At 37.8% G+C, this 25182-nt stretch overlaps 5 protein-coding genes across 6 annotated transcripts; 2 read left to right on the forward strand and 3 right to left on the reverse strand.

Moving 5' to 3' along the window:
• Positions 1 to 1649: 1649 nt before the first annotated feature.
• Positions 1650 to 4826, reverse strand: folr (folate receptor). Its single transcript, XM_060888354.1, has 5 exons — positions 4592 to 4826; positions 4175 to 4301; positions 2723 to 2911; positions 2298 to 2433; positions 1650 to 1971 (listed from the first exon to the last, which is right to left on the reverse strand). The coding sequence occupies exons 1-5, from the start codon at positions 4606 to 4608 to the stop codon at positions 1703 to 1705; spliced, it is 738 nt and encodes a 245-aa protein (XP_060744337.1). The 5' UTR covers positions 4609 to 4826; the 3' UTR covers positions 1650 to 1702.
• anapc15 (anaphase promoting complex subunit 15) lies at positions 3272 to 11152 on the forward strand. Of its 2 annotated transcripts, none has more exons than XM_060888357.1 (5): positions 3272 to 3453; positions 8441 to 8562; positions 8999 to 9058; positions 10000 to 10137; positions 10776 to 11152. In XM_060888357.1, exons 2-5 carry the CDS (start codon positions 8443 to 8445, stop codon positions 10821 to 10823), a joined length of 366 nt encoding a protein of 121 aa, XP_060744340.1. In that variant the 5' UTR covers positions 3272 to 3453; positions 8441 to 8442; the 3' UTR covers positions 10824 to 11152. The 2 variants fall into 2 exon arrangements, with proteins under 2 accessions (XP_060744340.1, XP_060744338.1); XM_060888355.1 differs by lacking the exon at positions 3272 to 3453 and adding an exon at positions 5947 to 6185.
• Positions 11153 to 11811: 659 nt separating this feature from the next.
• On the reverse strand, positions 11812 to 13200 carry tomt (transmembrane O-methyltransferase). Its single transcript, XM_060888353.1, has 3 exons — positions 12939 to 13200; positions 12670 to 12866; positions 11812 to 12391 (listed from the first exon to the last, which is right to left on the reverse strand). The coding sequence occupies exons 1-3, from the start codon at positions 13198 to 13200 to the stop codon at positions 12071 to 12073; spliced, it is 780 nt and encodes a 259-aa protein (XP_060744336.1). The 3' UTR covers positions 11812 to 12070.
• Positions 13201 to 15478: 2278 nt separating this feature from the next.
• sfrp2l (secreted frizzled-related protein 2 like) lies at positions 15479 to 18043 on the reverse strand. Its single transcript, XM_060888700.1, is given in 5 exon segments — positions 15479 to 15832; positions 16183 to 16267; positions 17518 to 17723; positions 17726 to 17868; positions 17870 to 18043. Coding segments are annotated over 5 exon segments (921 nt in total). The 5' UTR covers position 18043; the 3' UTR covers positions 15479 to 15518.
• A 3801-nt stretch (positions 18044 to 21844) lies between these two features.
• LOC132858058 (sarcolipin) lies at positions 21845 to 23094 on the forward strand. The gene is made up of 2 exons (XM_060888230.1): positions 21845 to 22002; positions 22730 to 23094. The coding sequence occupies exon 2, from the start codon at positions 22775 to 22777 to the stop codon at positions 22871 to 22873; it is 99 nt and encodes a 32-aa protein (XP_060744213.1). The 5' UTR covers positions 21845 to 22002; positions 22730 to 22774; the 3' UTR covers positions 22874 to 23094.
• Positions 23095 to 25182: the final 2088 nt, after the last annotated feature.

A 25182-nucleotide genomic window follows, 5' to 3' on the forward strand; every position in this document is an offset into this window, starting at 1 on the left:
TCACATTTCAGTTGATTGCTGTTTTGCACAATACATATAATACCTCATGTAACTGTTGCTGTAATACTAGTGTTCTGTTATAAAAGCCCAAACTCCTGACCACCAGAGGGAACCCTCACTGGAGATCTGAACCCTCCGGTCCACAAAGTTTCACTTGCGGTTTCTACTACTGGTTTTAAGGACATTTAAACCATGTTCTTGCCACAACACACCGTGAAGTATTATCAGTTTATCTGTGTGCCGAGCCTTTGTTATTTCTAGTTTTGACCTTAGCAACCCTTTTTGAATTCGTTTCCACAAACATAGTCCACAAAGGACTTTACAAAGCAACATCTATGGAAGAGTTACAATTGCTAATAGTTTAGCAATTGTAACTCTTCCATAGATGTTGCTTTGTTATAATTGCAGACACTAATGCAAAAATGTGAAACTGGACAGCTGAAGACCGGAAGCGAGTGATATGGTCTGATGAATCATCATTTACATTATTCCCAACAGAATCTGTCAAAAATGAGTGTGGATCTGTGACGATTTGGGAGCCATATCTTGGTATTCTGCCGCCTCTTTATTAGCATACATAATTGTGTTACTACCAGTATGTATTTGTAGTAAATTGATGTTTCCAAACAATGATGCCATTTTTAAGACGATGATTTTCCCATACACACAGCCAAAACAGTCCAGTCTTGATGTGAGGAGCACCAGCATGAACTTCAATATCTGCCATGTCAGCTCAATCACCTAACTTGAATAACCAATTTGGGGAATTTTGGGGAGAAGAGTTACAGATTTATCTGTACATACAGAACAGCTTCCCTGCTCAAACCACTCTGAAGCAATTTGAAGATATTCAGCTAGATGAATGGTACAAATGTCCACTAGGACTCTTTTCCAAGAAGATCAAGGAAAGGAATTCCAGAAAGGAAACTATTTATATTCACACTCTCTGCTGTCACCCAGATGAGGATGGGTTCCTTTTTGAGTAGGGTATCTCCAGGAGTTTATCCTTGCTACTGTTGCCTCTACATCTGGCTCATTAAGGGATAAAAACATTAAGGATTAAATTTAATTATTGTTTTGAATTTACATTGTTAAAACACTATACCATTAAACCAAAATTGAATTGAATGTAAGTCTCATTCATGCATGAAAGTGATTTAGAAGAACTTGTGCTGGCAGCGACAAAACCAGAAATTCATTTCAGAGGGATGAGGACATACAAAATATACATGATTTTAAAAATTAAATCCTTTAAGGCATCTGCCATTTCACATTAACATTTTATATTGACTTTTATAATTGACATTTAATATGTTTATGACAGTTACACTAAAAAAGAGTAAAATACATATAAATAATAGGGAAAAGTACCTAATCACTGTGTTGTAACCAGGGAGAAGTGGAATTTTAAACCATTTACAAATCTGTGTTGAATAATAATCTGTATAGTATGATTTGTAAAAAAAAAACAAAAAAAAAAACAAACAGCTAAAATTATCCAAGAACATTGTTATTCGCAATATAAACATTATGAATATGCAATACAAACCCCATCCCATGTCCTCCCACATTGTTTACTTTATTTAATACATGGCTATAGTACCTTCTATGTCTGCAAGGAGAATTGACAAAAAAAAGGAATAGGGAGCTGGATTTTTCTTAGTCTTCTTTAGACTAATTCTTAGACTTCTTTATTAGCATTTTACAGCATTGAGAGAAGGACAGCAAGTGAAAGTGTGAAGCTTGTCATCATGGCCATCTCTGTTCGAGAGCCATGGTTCAGGTAGAACTCTGCCACCTTTTTGTTAGGGTTCTGGCCCGTGAACCACATCTGCATGCAGCGGCCACTGTCCCTGCTGTATGTAGTGTACTTGTAGGAGTTGGACCAGATTTTCTCACACATGCTCTGAGCGGTGGGGAAAACTTCAGTCCACTTTTGGCACTGAGCTCCTACAGGACAGCGGTTTGTACCTGTGAACATACATACACACACACACACACACACACACACACACACACACAGAAACCACTTTCAGCTGGCAAGTAATAAAATAGATATTCCTAAGAAGTATTAAAAATCATTCCTTAATTTACCATTACTTATACACTTTCCAATAAAATTGCAGTTTAACTTACCTATACCTAATATCCTCTCAATGATCAGAAGTGGTGCAAACAAAGTTTATTAAATTGTAAACATTTTTGTAAAGATCAAATGTAAACATTCACACACTCAGAATTCTGGTGTTTTTCAGTTTTTCAAATCTACAAATCCCTCCTTACAGACACACACACACCTGAGGTCCAGTCCCAGCCCTTATGCCAGTTCTCTTTGCAGGTGATGTCATTTTTGCAGTCATTGTACCATGTTTCACAGTCCTCCAAACACAATGGAACATCTAATATGCGCTCCCTCCGCCAAGTGGTATCCGCCTACACACACACACACACACACACACACACACACACACACACACACACACACACACACACACACACACACACACACACACACACACACATAAAATTCTAAACCAGGATCCAAGATTCAAGTAAACCTGTATGATGTTACATGTTTTTTCAAAAAACTCAATAATTACCTTTTCATTTAATACAATAACATACTTTCATGTAACAAACACATTTATCATGAGCATTCTTTTTTGTTTTCTGTGGTATTGCCAAAAATAGTATAAAATCCATCAGTGCGATGTGCTCATACCGGCTGGATCCATGGTCCCAGGTGAGGAGAACACTCATAGAAACACGTGTCCTGGATGAAATGCTCTTTACATTTTTTACTCATGATCCCACAGTGGTTCCAGTTAAAGTTATAAAGGTATGAGTTATCTTCATGGGCTTCAGCTGAGGTGTTTGCAGTGCAACATGCATTCTGATGCCAAGGCGAACACTGACAGATCAGGAAAGACAAACAGAGACACACAGAGTGAGTGAGAGAGAGAAAAAGACAGTTCATATTGTACCTCCTCATTTTTTTTTTTTTTTGCTACTGTTTTGTAATCTGAGCTTTATTTTATCAGTATTTTAAACTTAAGGGTGGACTTCAGGTCTCAGATAAATCCACAGATGTTAAGTAAACACTGATGAGGCTAATAAATCTAATAGCAGAACACACCATAAAAAAAGTGTTCCATGAACCCTGAGGTACACCTTAACAACATCACCTGCACTCCTGCAAAGTGTAAACTCCTCTGTCCTGAGAAAAAAACTTACATCTTTCCTCTGAGTGTTACTCTTTTCATAAATCTTTTTAGAGAAAACCTCACCATATCAGCAATTACACTTATTTAAATACAAGCTGTTACTATAGAAATTATAACATATTATAACTAGTGCATTCATATAAACCTGGGATTTGCAGCTGCACTACCATCAGAGCTGATGTTAAAGAAAATCAGTGAATCAACACTTTCTGACAAGATATCAAGCAAGGTATAAAACAATTTAACGTCCTTTAATATAGACTAGTGATAAAGTCTGAGTGACTGAGGTTCCTCTGGCTATAACCCTTATCCTCTCCTGATCCTGCTTCTGACCTGTTTCAGAAAATATTTAGCTTACATTTAGCAATGAGCCATGGTGTTCTCATATCACAGGAAAAGCAGAATCTTTGACATTTCACTACAGGGTGACGAGCTGAGAGAGCTATGTCTTAAAATCTACAGGTCAAAAAGCATGTAACACTGCGCAACGCAAACACTGAATTTGACATGTTTTCAGAACACACAATTTTCTTGGCTCAGCTTGATTCGAACTTTATTTCAGGCTGTTTCACAGAGAAAAACTTGTTGTAAACAGAAACCTCAGAAATGACTTTCCAACCAGAAAGATGTTGTAATGGTGATAATATTATATTTTGGCTGCAGTTATATGTTTGAATTTTAAATGTATTGAGTTTCTTGTAATTATAATGTAAAATCAGAACAACTTTTCACTTTATGAGAAATGATTAGCTAAGTGACCTTTAACCGTGCTAAGCAGAACACACCTGAGTTAAAGATCATCAGACTGTTACACTCTGTGTGTACATATGTTTCCTGCACAGCGTATGTGTGTGTGTGTGTGTGTGTGTATGTGTGTGTGTGTGTGTGTGTGTGTGTGTGTGTGTGTGTGTGTGTGTGTGTGTGTGTGTGTGTGTGTGTGTGCGCTTTACCTGCAGGTAAAGTTCTCCTTCTGGTCCCGGCTCAGTTTTGTGATGTTTAGCATCCATACACATGTTTAATTGGTTTGCAAGAGAACCAAGTGAAAAAGATAATAGCACAGTAAACACCAGCCAAACCCTTCAGAGAGAAAAAATATATATTAAGGACATACTGTGTGTATGTGTGTGTGTGTGTGTGTGTGTGTGTGTGTGTGTGTGTGTGTGTGTGTGTGTGTGTGTGTGTGTGTAAAAGTATGAACTGTTTAAACCAAGGCAGTGTGAAGAATCTCAGCAAAGACCATCTTTCACACATTTCTAAAACATTATAGAAATGTTTATATTTAAATGTTGTATATATGAGAGCAGTCTATAAACAGAACAGTAATATTTTTTAATTATTATTAAAATCAATTTGTTGAAGCTTCTTACCTCAATGGTTGCTCCATCTTTTTTGTTGATCTTTATGTAATACAGAAAAATTTCTTGGGGGGAAAAAGGGTAGAAAATTATCCTGATTTGTGTCCAGCTTTTGATCGCGCTGTTGAAGATCTACTGACTGTGACACTGTGCGTGTGAAGTGTATGTGTGTGCGTGTGTGTGTGAGGGAGACAGAGAGAGAGAGAGAGAGAGAGAGAGAGAGAGAGAGAGAGAGAGAGAGAGAGAGATCAGTACACTTCTAAGAACTAGTTGAGGAGAAAATGACGAGGTGATCTTTCAGCTTTTCTCCTTAAGTTTTTTTTCCTGTGTCACTGTGACCAGCTCTCACAGACACATGCCCAAGTCATTATCTTGTTATGGGTTATGAATTACACACACACACACACACACACACACACATGATACACCTAAATCTAACCCTTGTTAGGACAAAAATTATCTTTTACAAAGTAATTTTCTGGTAACATTTTGTCCTGACCAAGATGTACCACTCAGACATCTCCACTTATGCTTTTTGGTGTAATAAATTAAAAAGAAAAATAATTAAGCACTTGCATTATGCAACAATACATTGGTGTAGCTGTGTAAAGCTGTGTAAAGGATATACACAACGTCTTGCAAAAAAGATTTTGTCTAACTTTTGTCTAATTAGAGGTCTTATGGTTAAAGAAGACCATTAGAGAAGTCAGATAATTGCTGTGTTTTTTTTTAGATGGAATAAACAGATTGTACATGATGGTACATTTGCATAAATGTATTGAAAACAAAGCTAACTTACAAATACATAACCTTAATGACAAATCTATTTAACCAATCGTATATCCATACTAATGACCTACTCTTCCTTTTGAAGAACAAGAACTGGTGACCACATGAGCTGAGTGAAGCTGAGAGAAGTGGACACCAGGGCTCTCAAGTTTTGAAGACAGGCAAGCGTGACATCTTTCCATCGGTTCCATAGAGACAGCGGTGCGGACAGATACATTTTGGGCACTGCGGCATATTAAATATATGATAAATAGTAAGTTTTTCTGCGTGACAAATACAATGTGTGGCGGGAGAGCGTGACAAAAGACTCTCAATGCGTGACTGTCACTCTCAATGCATGACACTTGACAGCCCTGGAACACAGTGATGAACAGTATGTGTTTTCTGAGGTGTATGAATGTGGCAATATAAGGTGACCACTGGTGTCATCAAATGAAGATGACCTAATATATAAGCTTGGTTGTGTGTTTGCTCAAACTTTGCTTTATGACTTTTTATGACTTTTTTATTAGTTATTGTGGTAATAAAGTCGCTCTCCCTGAAGGCCATCACAACCCCTCCCCTGGGACAAGCTTTGTGCTCTTGAACAGATTTAATTATCATCGAGCTCTCTGTAAAATTGTAGCTATTGAACGTTTAACTTCATAAAATTGTAAAACTGTTCCCAGGTCAGGCATAACAACATCGGCCGAAGAAAGGCGGAACCGATTATCATTTAAAAAATTTCCGGCAGGAAGACGTTCAACAGAACACCGACTTCCGCTCAGCTGGAGAATTTAAAAATTTTGTTTTGTCTAGGCTGAAACTCGTCCTTCAGGTGAGAATGTGGAATATAAATAGATGATTTATGAACTGGGTTGTTGTAGATAGTATAGTGATGTTGGGGCCGTGTGTTTTACCACTTTATGGTTTTAATTCAGTGGTTGTTGTCGGAAAAAAAACTTGAGCTGAAGGAAGTCTCTAACGATCTGTTTGGGTTTGAGTGTAAATCACTCCATGCGCCCTATAAAGGGGCCCTACACGCGTTATCAGATAAGGACACAAGCACCCTTAGTAGTGCACTAGTGAGTATAGCAGTTAGTCGTTTGGGACTGTCCTATTTTTGTACCAGATATATTTCTTAATAATTGTGTGTGTGTGAGTGAGTGAGTGAGTGTGTGGTGAGTGAGTGAGTGTGTGGTGGGTGAGTGAGTGTGTGGTGAGTGAGTGAGTGTGTGGTAAGTGAGTGAGTGTGTGGTGGGTGAGTGTGTGGTGAGTGTGTGAAGAGTGAGTGAGTGAGTGAAGAGTGAGTGTGTGAAGAGCGAGTGAGTGTGTGAAGAGCGAGTGAGTGAGTGTGAAGAGTGAGTGAGTGAGTGAGTGTGTGAAGAGTGAGTGAGTGAGTGTGTGAAGAGTGAGTGAGTGTGTGAAGAGTGAGTGAGTGTGTGAAGAGTGAGTGTGTGTGTGAAGAGAGTGAGTGTGTGTGTGAGACGGTTTTGCTCGAGACTATTTAGAGTATTTTAGAAATCATTACACATTAAATTTTTAAACATGTGTAAGTTCATTCATTCTCACAGAATACAGACGATACGTATTAACACTTAATCTGTTAAAATAAATATCAGCCTGAGTGTGTGAAGAGTGAGTGAGTGTGTGAAGAGTGAGTGAGTGTGTGAAGAGTGAGTGAGTGAGTGAGTGTGTGAAGAGTGAGTGAGTGTGTGAAGAGTGAGTGAGTGAGTGTGTGAAGAGTGAGTGAGTGAGTGTGTGAAGAGTGAGTGAGTGAGTGTGTGAAGAGTGAGTGAGTGAGTGTGTGAAGAGTGAGTGAGTGAGTGTGTGAAGAGTGAGTGAGTGAGTGTGTGAAGAGTGAGTGAGTGAGTGTGTGAAGAGTGAGTGAGTGAGTGTGTGAAGAGTGAGTGAGTGAGTGTGTGAAGAGTGAGTGAGTGAGTGTGTGAAGAGTGAGTGAGTGAGTGTGTGAAGAGTGAGTGAGTGAGTGTGTGAAGAGTGAGTGAGTGTGTGAAGAGTGAGTGAGTGTGTGAAGAGTGAGTGAGTGTGTGAAGAGTGAGTGAGTGTGTGAAGAGTGAGTGAGTGAGTGTGTGAAGAGTGAGTGAGTGAGTGTGTGAAGAGTGAGTGAGTGAGTGTGTGAAGAGTGAGTGAGTGAGTGTGTGAAGAGTGAGTGAGTGAGTGTGTGAAGAGTGAGTGAGTGAGTGTGTGAAGAGTGAGTGAGTGAGTGTGTGAAGAGTGAGTGAGTGAGTGTGTGAAGAGTGAGTGAGTGAGTGTGTGAAGAGTGAGTGAGTGAGTGTGTGAAGAGTGAGTGAGTGAGTGAGTGTGAAGAGTGAGTGAGTGAGTGTGAAGAGTGAGTGAGTGAGTGTGAAGAGTGAGTGAGTGTGAAGAGTGAGTGAGTGTGAAGAGTGAGTGAGTGTGAAGAGTGAGTGTGTGAAGAGTGAGTGTGTGAAGAGTGAGTGTGTGAAGAGTGAGTGTGTGAAGAGTGAGTGTGTGAAGAGTGAGTGTGTGAAGAGTGAGTGAGTGTGTGAAGTGAGTGAGTGTGTGGAGTGAGTGAGTGTGTGAAGAGTGAGTGTGTGAAGAGTGAGTGTGTGAAGAGTGAGTGTGTGAAGAGTGAGTGTGTGAAGAGTGAGTGTGTGAAGAGTGAGTGAGTGAGTGTGTGTGTGAAGAGTGAGTGAGTGTGTGTGTGAAGAGAGTGTGTGTGTGAAGAGAGTGTGTGTGTGAAGAGAGTGAGTGTGTGTGAGACGGTTTTGCTCGAGACTATTTAGAGTATTTTAGAAATCATTACACATTAAATTTTTAAACATGTGTAAGTTCATTCATTCTCACAGAATACAGACGATACGTATTAACACTTAATCTGTTAAAATAAATATCAGCCTGGGATTTATTTGTTTAATAAATATTGTATTAATACAGTGAATAAATCTGTAAAACTACAGTACTCGACAAGTGATTATTACTGTTATTATTAGTAGTAGTTAAGTAAAAGCTTTTTTTCTAAGACATTCCAGTCTGTTGCTCTTTAATAATGTCAGAATTTGTTCTGTGTTAATGTGTGTGTGTGTGTGTGTGTGTGTTTGTGTGTGTGATTAGACATGTCCACGCTGTTCCCCTCTTTGTTCCCTAGGATGACAGAGTCTCTGTGGTTTAATCTGGACCGGCCGTGTGTGGATGAAACTGAACTACAACAGCAGGAGCAGCAGCACCAGACCTGGGTGAGATGCTGAACAGACTGTTGTGTGTGTAGTGTAATTTAATGAAGTTTGTACACTTTGTGTAGTGTAGTGTGTTCAGTTTAGTATGTGTATACTGTAGTTCACTATGGGATATATGTATGTAGAATAGTTTTATAGTCTGTGTAGTGTATAGTTTAAAGGACTGTAGTTTTGTGTAGTGGGGTGTATGAATATAAATATTGTGGTATAGTCTAGTGTTATGTGTGTTTAGTGTGGTTACTGTAGTTGTATTGTGTACAAGCAATGTAGTTTACTGTAGATGAAAGAAGTGTGGCATGTGTAGTGTCTTCTGTGTTTTAGTGTAGTGTGTATTTGTTTTAATGTATTGTGCATATTTTGTTTGCATTTTTAGTGTAGTGTTTGTGTGTTTACTGTAGTGTTTTTATTTTGTGTTTGCATATGTGTTTTCTCTCAGTTACAGAACATTGCAGAGAAGGACAGTAACCTGATGCCCATCGGTCGGCCGGTGTTTGAGGTAAATCCACACTGCAGTGAGGTTTTGTGTTCTCTGTTCTGTATCTAGTTCAATTCAGATGATTTATTTGTATAACAATGGACATTGTCAAAAAGCAGCATTGCAGAAATTTATTATCAAATATTCTTAGTATTCAATTTTGCATTTTCAGTTTTGCTTTTCATTGCTCAGGCCTGCATTTACAGTTCTTTTATGCCCCTTTTTCACCAAGGCAGTTTGAGTGCTGGTTCGGAGCCAGGTCCTAATTTAAAAACAGTTCTTTCTTTTTCGACACCTAAAGCACTGGCTCTGAACCAGGAAAAGTGGTTCTTAAGTAGCACCAAAACATTGCTGGTCTAGACTTAAGAACCGTTTGCGTCAGGGGCTGGGGGCGGGGATACTATGACCAACAAGACAAAAGAGAACGTTGTTAGCACCATTTTTAAATCATTTTAAATCAGGATTTGTCGTGTTTGGATGCCAATGTAGGTTTGCAAAGCCATGAGCATTAACAGTAAAGCAACATCAGCCATTGTTGAAGGCAAACCGGTTCTTATATGGCTCGCGAGTGGAACCAACTTCAAACCAGCACTCTCAGCATCCAGTTCTTTCTGTTGGAAAGGGGGCATCAGGCCAATCAGTAAGAAGTTACATGCTCTTAGAGGAAACACCAAAGAAAAAAGCAAATCCCAGCAGTTGTGATGTTTAATCTGACATAGGCTTTGTAGGATCCATGTTAAGTGTATGTCATGTGACGAGATGTCATGTTAAGGTGTATGTCATGTTAAGATCATTGTGCCGCTACAGGCTTTATAAACACATTTTATAATTTACTGTAGTGTATAGAATGTTTATAATATTATACAATGGCATGGTGAGGGGACATATAAATCACTGTTCAAATAAAACATGTCAACATATCCCATACCAGCATTTTACTACATCCTGTTTATCACTTACAGACATTTGATGAGGAGGAAGAGGAGGATGATGAAGATGAAGAGGACAGTGAGGAGGACTCTGAGGAGGATGAGGACATGCAGGACATGGATGACATGAACATTTATAATGAGTTTCCTGATGACGGCGAGATAAATGAGGTCAGATCTCTGTTTTGAGTGTGTGCTAAGGTGCATTTGATGGGAAGTCAGAACATGTGATTTTTTGCCCTTACATCACAACCACACAAACCTACATTCTATATAAATATAATAATACTGTATGTATTGTCTATAAACACATCAGTATTAAAGATGGAGGTGCTTATTAACAGTTTAATTGAAATGACTAGAAACCTGGCATTAGACATGTGTGAATATTTTTAAGTTTTAAATCCTGAACATGTTGTCATGATTTCTGCTTTTCATCATCTCCATTGAGAGGATTAAACATTGACCCTGTCCTCATTCTGACATAAACTCATCTACAGCCATAGGATGTGGAGCAGCACGGTTTGTTTTACATGTGTTTATTATGCAGACATGATCAAAGGATTTTGGGGGAGGTTAATGTCAAGCCTAATGGTGTTGACCTACCAATTGGAAGGTTGTGAGCTCAAATCCCAGGTCCACCAAGCGGCCACTGCTGGGCCCCTGGGCAAAGCTCTCAACCATCATTTGCTTAGTTGTATAAAAAGAGAAAAATAAGTCCCTTTGGATAAAGGCATCTGCAAAATGCCATAAATGTAAATCAAAGATAGTGCATTTTAAATATTGAGTAATATTTTGTGTGTGTTAAGGTGGATATGGAGGGAGCAGATCAGGACCAAGACCAGTGGATGATCTGAACCTCATATTTTGTCTCAGCATAGCAGAGGTGCACTTATGTCTGCCCACACTGCTGGTCTCATTTGAGAGTCAGATGAGACCATTTGGACACTTTTCAAGAACACACCCATCATGAGAACTGTCTTGGTTTAGTCTATCATACTGTCACCTACTCAAGGACAACTGGGGGAGTGTGCACATAAAGGGGTGTGTGTGCATGCAACCGAGTGCGTGCGGCCGAGTGTGTTAGTGTGAACTGAGTTGTTGAGTTCGAGCTCAGTGGTTTGATGTGTATATATGGTTTACATTTATATAAACACTGCTTGTAAATAAAATGCTGTTATTTAAATATTTGCATTATTTACACTTACACCTTTGTGAGTGTTTTAGGAGAAGAATCTTTCAGTCCTGGTGCAGAGCATTGTGTAAAAACCCCATAACAATAATCTGAATCTTCATCATATGAGCAAATAATGTGGATTTAACTAAAACAGATTCTGTGTTTAGCTCTTTGTTGCATTTTTAAATGACTGATTATATATTAGTATTCATTAGTTTTTTTTAATGTTTAAACCCAAATGTAATTCTATCATTTTAAAGAAATATATTTAACTTTCATGGATTTGTGAAACTTTTAAAGAATTAGAGTTGAATGAAACATTTCAATGAGGCAGAAAGTAAACTGATTTTTCTTTCAAATCTTCATTTTATTTTTCTCTTTTGAAATTTTTGAAGACATTTTTTAAAATAATTTTCTTCATATTTATAACCATTTATAAGGAACTTTAACTTTCATAAATCCAGACACTAAGGAGAGACAAAACTTTGCTTCATAAATGATTTTTTTTTTTACTGTATTATCTACTAATTTTTGTAAAATCTCGTTGATAACGTAGATGATGTTTTTTGAATAATTAAAGCTAAGCCAATATTAGCTAAATGGCTTACTAGCTAACTGGCTTAGGAGTTTGCTGACGTTAAGATGAGAGAGGTGAATATAAATTTTACTTTTACATAAAATAGCTTCATAAAATGTAACTTAAATTTAAATCTATCAATGAAAAGTTTAGAAATATAATAAAATGCTACTTTTTATTGAGTTAAAAAGTGAATATTCTTGACATTCTGAATTTTTTTACTATACTTAATTTTTTCTAAATTCCATGAGCAATCATTATTTTGCTTGTTTTTGGGTTTTCCATGAACAGTTTGTTCTTTGTAGCTGTCTTTTATTTTAAAATAAATATGTTGATATTCCACATATCCTTTACTTGATGCCACGGTACACAAGTTCTGCCATGCCATCACGGATTCCCTGGATGTACTCGAGTGCTGCGCGGTGCATGCGTTGTTCATAGAGGCCAGAGCGACGCACATAGCGCAGGAAGCTTGGAGCACCGGGAAACAAAACGTTATCAGCCAACACCACTGAGCCTTCACCCAGTAACCCGCTGTCCTCCAGGGCCTGAAGATCCGGCAGGTAACACCGTTTCCAGTGGTCCATAAACACAAAATCCAGGCGCTCAATACCAAACTCTTCTCGTAAACGGGGAATCACCTCATCAGAAGGTCTCACAATCAGCTCTACCTGCACCAGGACAAGGGTCAGGAGTCATAGGTTAAGCCCAAGACATTCCATATTGAACTCTACAATATGATGTTTAAACTCCTCCTGAATTCTACAGTGTGATTAACACAATTATATATCCATGTACTCCTTTCATTTTCATGTAGACTTTAGAATTTATTACAGAGCTCATTTGATGCATTTTAAAAATGTTTTTTTTTTCCCACTGGTTGCTCTAAATGTTACAGAATATTTTTTAACAGGAGAATTAACACTGCTAAATTTTATGAATCTCTCACCGTGTCATCGTCGTACCCGGCCAGCCGGATGATCTTCTCAGCCACACGTGCGTTCCTTTCATCCATCTCTACCGAGTAAAGCCGAGCACCGAGAGGAAGCGAGCGAGCGATTCTAACCGTGGTGTAGCCGCAGTGAGCCCCCAGTTCCAACACCGTCAGAGGACAGAGCTCCTTCAGTAGACGGTCCAGAATCGAACCTGAGGCATGACAAGATGTTTAGTCTAACTTTACACTGTGTGTGCATGTGTGTGTGCGAGAGAGAGCGATACCTTTTTTGGGTCCTATATGGCTGATGAATTCGACATTGTTGCACCAGAGGTCGAAGGAGTCAAGAACACTGTCAGGATCTCCTGGCATGGCGTGTGTGAGGACGTACTCATACACTCTCTCCTCCCTGCTAATTCCTGTCATGAAATCTTGAACCCAGCGGAGCAGCACAGCCCGGTAGAACAGCACGAAGTAAAACCGGTACCGGATGATCAACGTGAGAAACAACGGCACGAAGGCCAGAGCAATGGCTGTAGACACCATCTTTCCACAATTTACTGCTGCAGTTCAATACAAAGAGATGTTCAGCACTCTTTCACATATAGCACAAGTACAACATGCAAAACATGTTGCAAAAAAATGTTTGTCCCAGGTGCAGGTCCAGTAACATTAACTTAGTTTGCTCAGAGTTTATTATAACACACTGTTAGCATGTTGGCATGGGACACTACAGCCCAGGACAAAACAGCCCCTGTTCTCATCCTCTCCAGCCTCTGTCCTCTCCTAGGACACCTGCCCCAATATGACACAGCTGCTTTTTAGCATATTAGCGTGCTATTTTATTTTGTGTGTGTTACCAACCACACCGCCACCCGCACCCTGTTCTCATCCTCCATAAATATAATGACATCATGAAATCTTATCTATTATTTAGTGAAACCACAGCACACTATCTCCACACGCATGCACGCACACACAAAAACTAGTGCAAAATGTCAAATCTCTGTCTGTTCCTTTAAATGCACTTAAGAGAACTTATTGATTTAATATTATTTCATTAATAATAAGTTCATTGTTTTAAATTATTTCGTTAATTACATGTAAATTAATAGTAAAAATGAAAATGAATCAATCTGATTGAACAGAAAAACTCTGACATTACACTGATCCATATTGTCTGGCCAAGACACTATACTTTTATTTCATCAGATTATTTATTATTTCCCTCAGTAGAGAGAAACTGTTATCAAATACACACTGATCTCTGGTCAGTCCATCACACTGTCCACTTGACAGGTGAATATTATTATTGGAGATATGGTGAGTAAAACGTATATCTGAGGAATGATATAGAAACTAATCTTTGTATAAGGTGCCTTGACACTGATGCACAGTTATCCTTTACACCTTTATATTTATTCACTGTACTCCTGTATGTCCACACATCTCTGCACTGTTACAGCCTTTATATTTATTCAATGTATATGCTTTCATATATACCACTTGCTGTAAATATGCTAGATATTTATCTGCACTTTTGCACGACTGCTACATTTTGCACTTCTGGTAGATGCCAAACTGCATTTCGTTGCTGTCTATTTGTACAATGCAATGACAATAAAGTTCTATCTATCTATCTATCTATCTATCTATCTATCTATCTATCTATCTATCTATCTATCTATCTATCTATCTATCTATCTATCTCTTAAACTCAAACACTGCTAATCAGAAATACACAAAGCACACTGTCCAACTAACCTTGATGATGTCACACTCCGAATTTCAGATGAGAAGACTATAAGGTGAAATGATCAGGAGACTGTATTTCATTTTGTGTGTGTGTGTGTGTGTAAAAGAATGGTGACAGTTTAGCCTATCAGCTTCCTGCTCTAAATTATTAAATAACCATGTGCTCCTCTTACACTGAGTAGCTCTGAGAAGACAGACAATTTGCTCATTGTCTGATTGTTCATCACACATCACTGAATAGAATAGACAGGAAAAAATTATATATATCAGATGCAGTTCTGAGTATTTCTCTCCCCAATTTCATATCAGCAGAAGTTCAGGTTTCCACCCTGAGCTCAGGTTACTGTTCCCATGTTCACCCCAAGTCCATGTAGGTTGCCTCTCACCTTTCAGTAAAGTGGCAGAACGTGGATTGGCGAAGATAAATGTTTGCAAGGTGTCCTGGAAGTAGCTTGCATCCTAATCAGTGTTGAGGAAGATTGTTATTTTAAATACATTTCTTCATGACATTAAACAAGTTTTACATCAACATTGTATCAACCTATATGGAGATACAACAATGAACTGGAACAAAATACAAAGATCACCTAAAAAAAAAATCCCAAATGTGTCACAGAGGTTTTTATTGTGAAAATGATTCATTGTTAAAAAATAAAAATCTTTAGTATAATCTATGATTAAATATTTCCTAAAAAATAGAGTAATGGTAAAAGTATAACTAATACATTTACAGCTATTATCAGTAAGCAGCCAAAAATCCTGCAGTGCACATGTGTTAAGTCAACACTGCTGTGTAGTTAGCAAAGCTGATATTAGCTCTCCAGCAGTAACTACTGGAGTTTAGTCTCTAGCTGTTTCCAAACAAGCAAGCTAGTGTCAGGCAAATTATTATGTTTTGTAAGTAAACCCAAGCACCAGGAAGCTAGTTCAGATTAGACTAATTACAATTATATATAATTCTAACCATATATAATTGCAATTATATATAATTCTAACCATTATACTAACCGAATATTTAGTTTTTTTTTTTTTAAATAGTGAAAAGGACTAAATTTAGGGCAGCAAGTGACACACCACTAGAAAAAATTCTACAATTATTTGTAGGAATTTCAGCATGGCTTCTTGCTCAATTTCCTTATAAACCTTTTTAGCTCTTTCTCGTGGTGAGGCCATTTCACAAGTCGGGAGAGAACAATGCGTCCACCCTCCATGTTTCCCACTGCCAGTAGTGGACCAAGACTCCGGCCCTCCAGCGCCTAACATGAACAGTTAGCGGCGTTTGTCAGCCAGAGGGCGCTCTGCTGCATTGCCACCTGTTGCTCCTCCTCTCCACCTTCCCAACGCAAGACCCGACTCCGCCCCTGAGGTTCTAACCGTAGGTCCCCGCCCTCCAGCGACGAGGAACCAATCTGAAGTCTGAATGCTTATTGGGAGGAACAAAAAAGTGAAAACAGTAGAATTGATGCTACTTACATTTTAAATAAGTATTTTTTTTAAATAAATCACATTTAAACAGATCTAAATACATAAAAGTGATCAACATAAAACATACATACACTAATAATAATTAGGTGACTGAAGGTCCTCAACCACTCATTGCATGCTTACACAGAGTTATAGTACTAAGTAATCAGACAATATCTAAAACTTTTTTGATGAGGTGCTGGTCTTGGTTGTTACATGGTTTAAAAAGATGTTTAAATTTCAAGTCCTAAAAGAGACGACTGGTAACAACACCTTAATGCTGAATGCACACAGATCTTAAACACTCACCAAACTGACTTCTGCAGAAGTTTTCCTCAATCTCCTTTTCTACCTCGGATTCTGGGCTGCAGGCATCACACAACGCCTTACCTTTCTCACCTTACCGGAGAGAAATACACCTGGTTACCCAGAATTTCATGTGTGTTTGTGACCATCTGAGAAATAACATCACTGAAGTGATCACATTAAAGCTGGTGATTGGTAATCAGCCTTGAACAATGTCATAAAAAATTATTCTGCCGAAGACGCTTTAAGAGTCTCAGGGTTTGATTCCAAAATTATACTATAATGCGAATCAACAAAACCGAACTGGTTCATGGAGCAACTGTTGAACCGTTTTATACAGTTTCCAGACAGTTAACTTACTTTTACACAAACATCCAATTCCCATCTGCTGTCTGTCGTAATTTTGAGTCATCTAACCGCTCTATCATAAAAAAACCGTACATAAAGTCAGGGCTGTCAAGTGTCACGCATTGAGAGTGACAGTCACGCATTTCAGTCTTTTCTCACGCTGTCTCGCCACACATCTTATTCCTCACGCAGAAATTTTTTTTGACTATTTATCATATATTTAATATGCCGCAGCGCCCAAAATGTATCTGTCCGCAAAGCTGACTCTATGGAACCGGGCAGGAATCAAACGCATCTCCCCTGGAGTTCTTAAACAACTTCTCACAATAGCCAATCAGAAAATAGCACTATTGTATATGCCTATGGGTAAAATTTAACGCAACAACCAATAAAAAAAAAAAAATCATTAGAGAGGGCATTTTTTAACTTTTGATTTTTTGATTTTTGGTCGGTTTGAACAAAACCTCAACACGAAACAGCTTGTCTCTGGACGAAACATTGTCCTCAATCATGACACTAAAAATGTCTGGGCATGAGCCGAACTGTTTTAAATGGGAGCCAAAATTACAAATGATAAAGGAGTACAAAAAGTCAACAAACACTTACAATAAACAACACCAGTCATAATCTCTCTCTCTCTCTCTCTCTCTCTCACTCTCTCTCTCTCTCGCGCGCGCGCGCGCGCGCGCGCGCGCATACACACATACAAATTAATAAATGGAAATGAAACGAATATTTGGTTAAATTGCGGTCAGTGATCCTTATTCCCGATTATTGTTTTTTTTGTGGGGGGGAGGGGGGGGGGTGTCACGTTTGTCACACTCTCAAAACTTGAGAGCCCTGTAAACAATAAAGTAGGAACTGAACCACATCATGCGTTAGTTATTATGATTAGCATGAACATTTTGTTCAATAAGATATTCTATAAAAGCAGATTGTCTTAACTATTTAAAAATGAGATCTTTACAAAAAAATAAAAACTTGAATGACGTCAAGAACCTCCAGTTGGCTGCGCCTGGAGTCCTCACTTCCAGGAACGCACAGTGTGGAATTAAATTCAGGGAAGCGGCTACAGTTAAACGCGTCCGGCCACGGAAAACCAAAAGCGTTCATGACAGGCGCACACGCGTTGCGCTTGTTCTCGCATAGGTTCCTGCACGGGCGCACGGGCATGTCCGACAGGCACGCGGGGGCGAGCACAGGAACCGGGTGGTGTCTTGGTGACACCGTTTATTGACCAGAGGCAGCCACGCGCCAGATTGTTGCACCGTTTCACGCGCGCTCTCATGGCCAAGCAGCGTGGGAAGCCGCATGTGCGCCTACCCAATTCCACGGCAGAGTCATGTCACTCGGTACGGGCCTGCACACAGAGCGCGCGCTGCTGAACTCCACTGACATTACAAAGTCGGAAACCACGTCTGCCGTCAGTTCGTCTAATTGAACATCCTGTGTTTTACCGGCATTAATTTCATGCAACAGTGCGCACGCGAGGAAAAGCAAGAACCGTTTGTCCATTTGTAACCTTAAGGCTTTCTTCTTGTCTTTTACGGATCCTTCTTTTCATGTTTCACGTCTGGGCTGGCTGTCCAATTGCTTCAGACCACGTCATAACCGGTGTTTGTGGACCATTCATTTGAATTAGGTGTTTAATTACCGACTGTAGTTCATCTATTGTTCAAGTATTGGCACCCCATGTCCTGTCCACGAAAGTGTCCGATTTGTAATTTGCACACTTAAAGAAGGATCACGCATTTCACGTGATCATAGTGTAATTCATAGTAATTAATTTATTATTATTGTTCCGAATCGATTGTGAGATTGTCATAATAAATCAGAAAGATAATAAAACACGTACTCAGAAAGAGGTTGTATAATATGAGGGAAATAATGTAATGACATGGCAGATATAACAAAGCAGATTTTTTTTCTACACTCATGACCCTAACCAAGGATATTTCTATATAAAAAAGAACACTTCAGGATGTTCTTTAACACAGGATGCAGGTGTTATGCCATCAAACAACACCATGCTGTTTGTGTGCTGCTTGTTAATTGCTGTTATGCCTTTGGACATCCTGTGAAATCATTATCACCAGTTTAGTGCAGTCATAAAATCATCCATTGACCTGCATCAAAGGCATTTTCTTTATTTTAAGTGTTACTTTTTACTTGGTTTTCATACTGCAGCATTTTTAAGCTATTTACTATTATATTATATACTACTTTTGATGTTTATCAAAAATATTGCACAAATAAAGTAATAAACGAGAACAATAAGGAGCAATAATCCCAGGAAAATGTATTTCACAGAGAGACATAGAAAAGTCTTCAACAATAAAAACAATAATCAAAAAATGGTATTTTTGATCATAAATATATTTAATGTCCTTTATGTTTTCCCATTATTATTATTTGCAACCAAATAATTAACAAATGGTGAACTGACCTTTGGTATAAAATATACAGAGGATAATTGCCCATGCTCTCTGAGTGGGAGGGGCAAACGCTGTCTCCAGCTGTCAATCCCAGTGACACTAGAATTCACAGGCATCTGTGAGGTCACATTGTATAGTACTTTCTTCTGAGCGTGAGTACTTTAAATATAGTACTTTCACATCACCCCATGATGCAGCAGGAGCAGCAATTTGAATAGATGTGGCCAGCTTTATGTGTCCCAGTCACGCATGTTTCCTTTACATGTGTCTCATATTTCCTTTAGGTTGGTAGATGTTGTATAATAAGGAAGAATTGAATGTTAGGTGGGAACTGGTTAAGAACAAATTTATAATGTGGATCATAAGATGAATCTCTGCATCTACAGGTTACAGAAACGTTTTTCCACCACAAAGTACATGTTGATAGATTTAAATACTAAATCAGTTATTCAATGAGTTATAAAGATTTGAAATAGATATAAACTATGGTGAATTTCACTTTAGCGGTGTAACTGTATTTTGTGTGTGTGTGTGTGTGTGTGTGTGTGTGTGTGTGTGTGTCAAAATGGAGGTCACATATAGAGCTGTGAGTGTGTTGACATCAGGCATCGAAACATTTCAAAGATATTTCCTGGCATGTGACCTGACTTTGTTCTTCTTATAGCCCTCTCATCTCCTCATCCCCTCTCCTGACACATCAACAGATAGAATTAAAAACATTTTGCACTAGGCCACATGTATGAAATGTTATGAATGGTTAGTTATGGTGATAAACAAAAATATCTTTCATGTTTTAAAATTCTGACACTTCCTGTGTGAAACTAGATCAGATTTGTTGCTCTTCAATGTACTGTGAAAATTGTGTAATGTAATTTCTTTCTGGACCACACAAATTGCTTTAAAGGATATTTATATATTATTTATATTGCTTAGATCATTCTTCCTGGGAGAGATTTGTGATTTATTTTTGGCACACATGATAAATGTTGTCATCCTGATATTTTCTCTTTGATTTGGACTTAATAAACAAACTAATGGGTATAAAAGCTTTGGTTGTATTAAGTCATTTTTAAGCTTTTTACACAAACTGCATGAACCTTGCATGTATAAGGTCTGAGATGAAACAAGCTTGAAGTGCTTTGCTATTTGTTGTCACATCATTGCTAGTTTTGGCTACATTACTCAATAGCCCTAGCACATCACAAGGTCTTTTCACACATCTCATTTGTGGTGTTGTTTGATGGCATTTAGTTTCATAGCAAATCTTGTTATTGCTCTGGTTGTTTGGGACTTAATAAAGAAACCACCTGCACTATGTCTTTTACTAAGGTCACATTAAATTTAAACACAACTGTAACTGGAGTGCATTATATGTGGGATTTTATACTGTGTTTCTTTTCCTGAGTCTCAAGATTTTCTTGCATGTAAACTTTTCTGTTGCTGTCTAATGTTGCAGGAACTGTATACCACTTCTGCAGCTGTGTGCCAGACTGTGTACGTGAGATTACAGTGAGGACGTGATGAGATCTGTTACTAGGGCAGAGCGTGTGTGTGTGTGTGCGTGTGTGTGTTTAATCTTCTTCACTGTCCTACACTTACTTTAGAGATGGAAACAGCATGCACAGTGACACACTTTCATGTCCATATAGGGAAATATGAAGATTGTCATCTTTAAGCTCCAATCGGAAAACATCAATGATAGCCGTGAACAGTGAGACATCAGAAACAACCCAAGTACAAGACAGAGTAAACATGTAAACATAAAACTGATGCACATTTGCTTGAGCTCTGTTTAGAATTTGACAGTGAGGAATCGTGTAAAGTCTATTTTCAGTCTTTATCTGGGTCATTGATGTGAACAGCTGTTAGCAAAGCTGCCAGACTGGATCATTCTGGAACATTCTAAAGACTGCAGTTTACGCTTCATACCATGAGAACTGCCAGCTTTTATGATGATAAATTCTGGACTGATCATTTCTACATTTGTACAGAAGTATTTTTTCTCCTGTAGATATATTCTGTTTTTAGTGACTTTATTGCAAAAAAAATCTTAGTAATCTGATAAAATGTCCTGGTGTTGCTTCCCATCAGAAAGGTTTTTGAAAGCTAAATTATGGTTAATATTTTATTTAAAATCAAAGCCCAGTGAATCATGCTGTAAACATAAGATCTACCGTGAAGGCAAATGTTTCTTTGAGATCAGACATGACACAACAAATAGAACTGTTAAATATAGAACAGAGAAATGGGAGATGATAAAGATTTAGCCTGATGCATTTCTACCACAGGTAAAATTTAGCCTGATGCATTTCTACCACTACCACAGGTTATCACTAATATTAAACAATTTTTATAATTTGATAAATATCAAAGATGATAAGAAAGCATTTGTGATAAAAAAAAAAATCCATAATGGAATATTGAATATTAATTTTGACAAAATCCATTTATTCTGTTTAAGTAGATATGAATGTATATTTTTGTGTATATTTGTGTACAATGTACAATCTTGTGGCTCTGTGCCTGTATTCATTATTTTATAGGGTTTATGTTGCTGTTTCACCAAATTCCATGGTAAACGCCACTGTGTTTTTAATGCAGGCTCATAATAAGATGACATAATTCTGCCACTGCCATAATTTTTTTTTTTTTTAGAAAAACATGGATATCAGCAGTAGAATTCATCAGTAGATATCATCAATCATCTGTCTAAATATAACACGCAAACATTCGGTCTCACACACACACACGCACGCACACACACACACACACACACACACACACACACACACACACACACACACACACAAACACACCATATTTAATTCTTCTTGGCAGTGGTCTTTGATAATTTCTCAGTGACATAAGGAACTGGGAGGTGCTTCATCATCAGAGTACTTTTAGGGAGAGAAGTTTTGCAGTGCGTCACAGAGATCTGCACAAGATAAGAGATGATAGAACCAAAGAATTGAGAAGAAGATTTCTGTCTCTTAACCACACATTGAACTGAGAAGCCTTTTCAGCAGGAAAACCTGTTCAGGTGCGTCACCTTGCTAATGGATTTTCATGTCTCATTCAGTAGCAAGTTTTAAGCACATACACAATCCTGTCTGTGCTTAATATGCATGATTACTAAATTTTGTGTTTTTTGTGATTATTTGGCCTGCAGAAATGTGCATTCAAAACACAAAAGTTTTAAAGAATCAGATTTAAAAGTTTGAATCCACTCCCAAGTACTCGTTTATAAACCCTTAAACCCATATTATTATTTACATGTTATTTGATTTTAAAGCACATCAATCAGCAATTACGGTGAAATTAACTGAGAAGTTTGGTGTTTTAGAATTCACACTTTAACATTATTTAAATATACAATAAAAATGTTCACTATGTATATTTATAAATGTCAAACTATATAAGAATATTTTACTGCTTATCGTTACATGGTCTTAACAAGTACTATTTTTATAACAGCAGTATTGTTCAGGTATGTATTTGTGTTTGTCTGCTTTATATAAGTGTGAATTGAGGCCAGAGAGCTGTCAGTGTGAAACAGTTGGACAGATGAGGGAAGAGAATTTAAAACAAGGATGATTAAGGGGCTTAAATGTCAGTGTGGTTAAAAAATACCTTTGGAAATTATAAAAAAATTTTCACTTTAATCTTAGCATAAGATAATATCTTTTACTTATATCTTATGCTTTCTTCATGTTCAGTTTGAGTGAAAAAAACCCCAAAAACCTATATCTCCCTACTTACTCTTTTAGAAGTGTCCCTGCCCCTTCTAACTGTGACACCCTCATCTGAGAGAGATGGACCGAAGCACACAGGAGCTCTTTCTGAACTTCATGATTGTGCTGATCACAGTTCTGCTCATGTGGCTGCTTGTCAGATCCTATCAGGAGGCATGAACTGTTCAGTCTGGAGTGAGAGCATGTGGAGGAGCTGGCCACCGTGATCAGCCCGTGCCGACTGAGCTCCCAATGAACACTCGAAGAATAATTCGATGGTGACCCTTTACTTGCTTTTGTTTACTTTTGCACAACTTGTGAACCATTTGAATTTCCAAAAAATGTTAACTTTATAGATTTAAACTTAAAGTTGTGCTTCCAATAAACTGGAAAACAAGTGATGTGTAATTGTTAATGTGTCTCCGTCACAAAAGCATTTACAACTAAATAACTAATATTTAATCAAAAACATAAGACTCTCATCCACATGATCATGATAACCATCATACCTTCATTCCTTTTTAACCAAGAATGATGGATTATGATTTATTTTGTCACCATTTGAAGACTTTTACTTTTAATTCTAAGCATCTTTACTTGAAAATGTGATGTAGAATCTAGCACACAATATCATATGTTATAGTTTAATCTTTAATTAATCTTTTTTTTATTATAATCTATAAAAATATGTATACTTCTATAAAATATCTACTTCTGTAAAGCTACATTGAAACAATATGAATTGTACAAGCGCTCTACAAATAAATTGAATTAATTTTAGGCTCAGTAGAAGCATAATGATACATGTGAACTGACATAATGAACTGACACCAAACTCATAATGCAAAAGACCAATGTTATAAGTGAATATACCAGACCTGTATAATCCAAAAGTCATATTGCAGGGTCAAAACACAGGCATGGCAGAAACTGAAAAACAAATCTTAAAACTTTCTCACTGGGCAAGATTTTTTTATTTTAATTCATGAATCAGAAGCAAATACAAACAGAAGAAGGAGGTGAATAACCAGAACTTGCCCTCTGTTGACAGTGAGTGGTAATTGTGATGATAATGGGGTATCTTATTGGTGATTGTCCCAGGCAGTTGGGTCATGAGGGCTCAAAAACTCAGTCCTCACTAGGCCAGGTGGGCCTTATTTTTATTTCACTCTCTTATGCAGATAGATCTGAAATATATTAAGGCTAATAAATATTTTGCCCAGAATCCACGGGACTACAGATTTATTCAAATCTAGCACCTGGTTTTAAAGATCTGACAACCAGCTTATTCTTATTCATATCAAATAAAATATTTTCTTATTTGTTTCATTTGTTTTATTTTAACTGAAACTGATTTAGGTCGACTATTGCACCTAATGTCCGTGAGTATCTTGTGTTTGAGAAATGTGGCAATAAAAAATGCTAATCTGGGGTCAGAGTGCAGGTGTCAGGGATCAGCCCGGACTTTCGGCCATGTGTGTTTGTTGTTGTTCCTTGTCACGTGTCTGCCCCGCCTTCGTCTGCTCCTCCCTATCACCACACCTGCTCCTCATTGTGTCATCATTGTCTTGTGTATAAATGTGAGCCATCGGCAACGCGGATTCATTAGTTACGTGTAGTCATTGTTAAGTGTCATCATCTGTATTGTTTTAGTTCGTGTCCTTTTTTACTGTCTTTGTCTTTATTATTTATTAAACCACATTCCTTTGAAGCTATCCTGTGTACGGGTCTGTCTCCTTCCTTCCCTGGTTGTGACAGCAGGGCAAGTTACAGAGCAGGGAGGTTTAAGAATCTTGCTTAAAGATTAAAAACTGAAAGAATGAAATAAGATTATATTATGTTTAAAAGTGTGTGCAAATATATGCACATTGAGCCCTACAGTATAATGATGTTTTTGTTATTCTGCCACCCTGACCATGATAAAATACTGAATAATTGAATATAAATAATGAATTTTAAAGTGTATATATTTAACATTAATGTTTTCAATAGTAATTATTATAAACTTATACTCCACAGCAGAGGCAGCTCTTGGTCTTCCTGTTTCTGGGACAGTCCTCATGAGAACCAGATGGTTTTGGTTCTGCACTCATTTCTTAAGATCTCCATTTCTTAAAGTAATGATGAACTGTCTTTTCTCTTTACTTACCTACTTACTGTTTCTTGCCATAATATGGATTTGTACACTAGTTGAGAAGTACTAATAGGGCTTTTGGCTCTGTACCCACCCTTCCTTTGCACAAGACAACCAATCATTTAAAGCACATTAAGAAGGTACGAAATTACACAAATTACACTTGACAATGCATACCTATGATGTGAAAACCATTACAGGTGACTACGTCTAGGTGATGTGATGAGAGAAGGCCATGAGTGTGTCAAACTGTCATCAAAGTTAAATGTAGCTACTCTGGACAATCTAAAGCATGTTTCTGGGTTGTTTAACCCTTTTTTTGTTTACTATATAAGTCTGTGTTCTTTCATAGTTT

Source organism: Tachysurus vachellii, chromosome 15 (genome assembly GCF_030014155.1).
Source record: "Tachysurus vachellii isolate PV-2020 chromosome 15, HZAU_Pvac_v1, whole genome shotgun sequence".
Classification (NCBI taxonomy): Eukaryota; Metazoa; Chordata; class Actinopteri; order Siluriformes; family Bagridae; genus Tachysurus; species Tachysurus vachellii.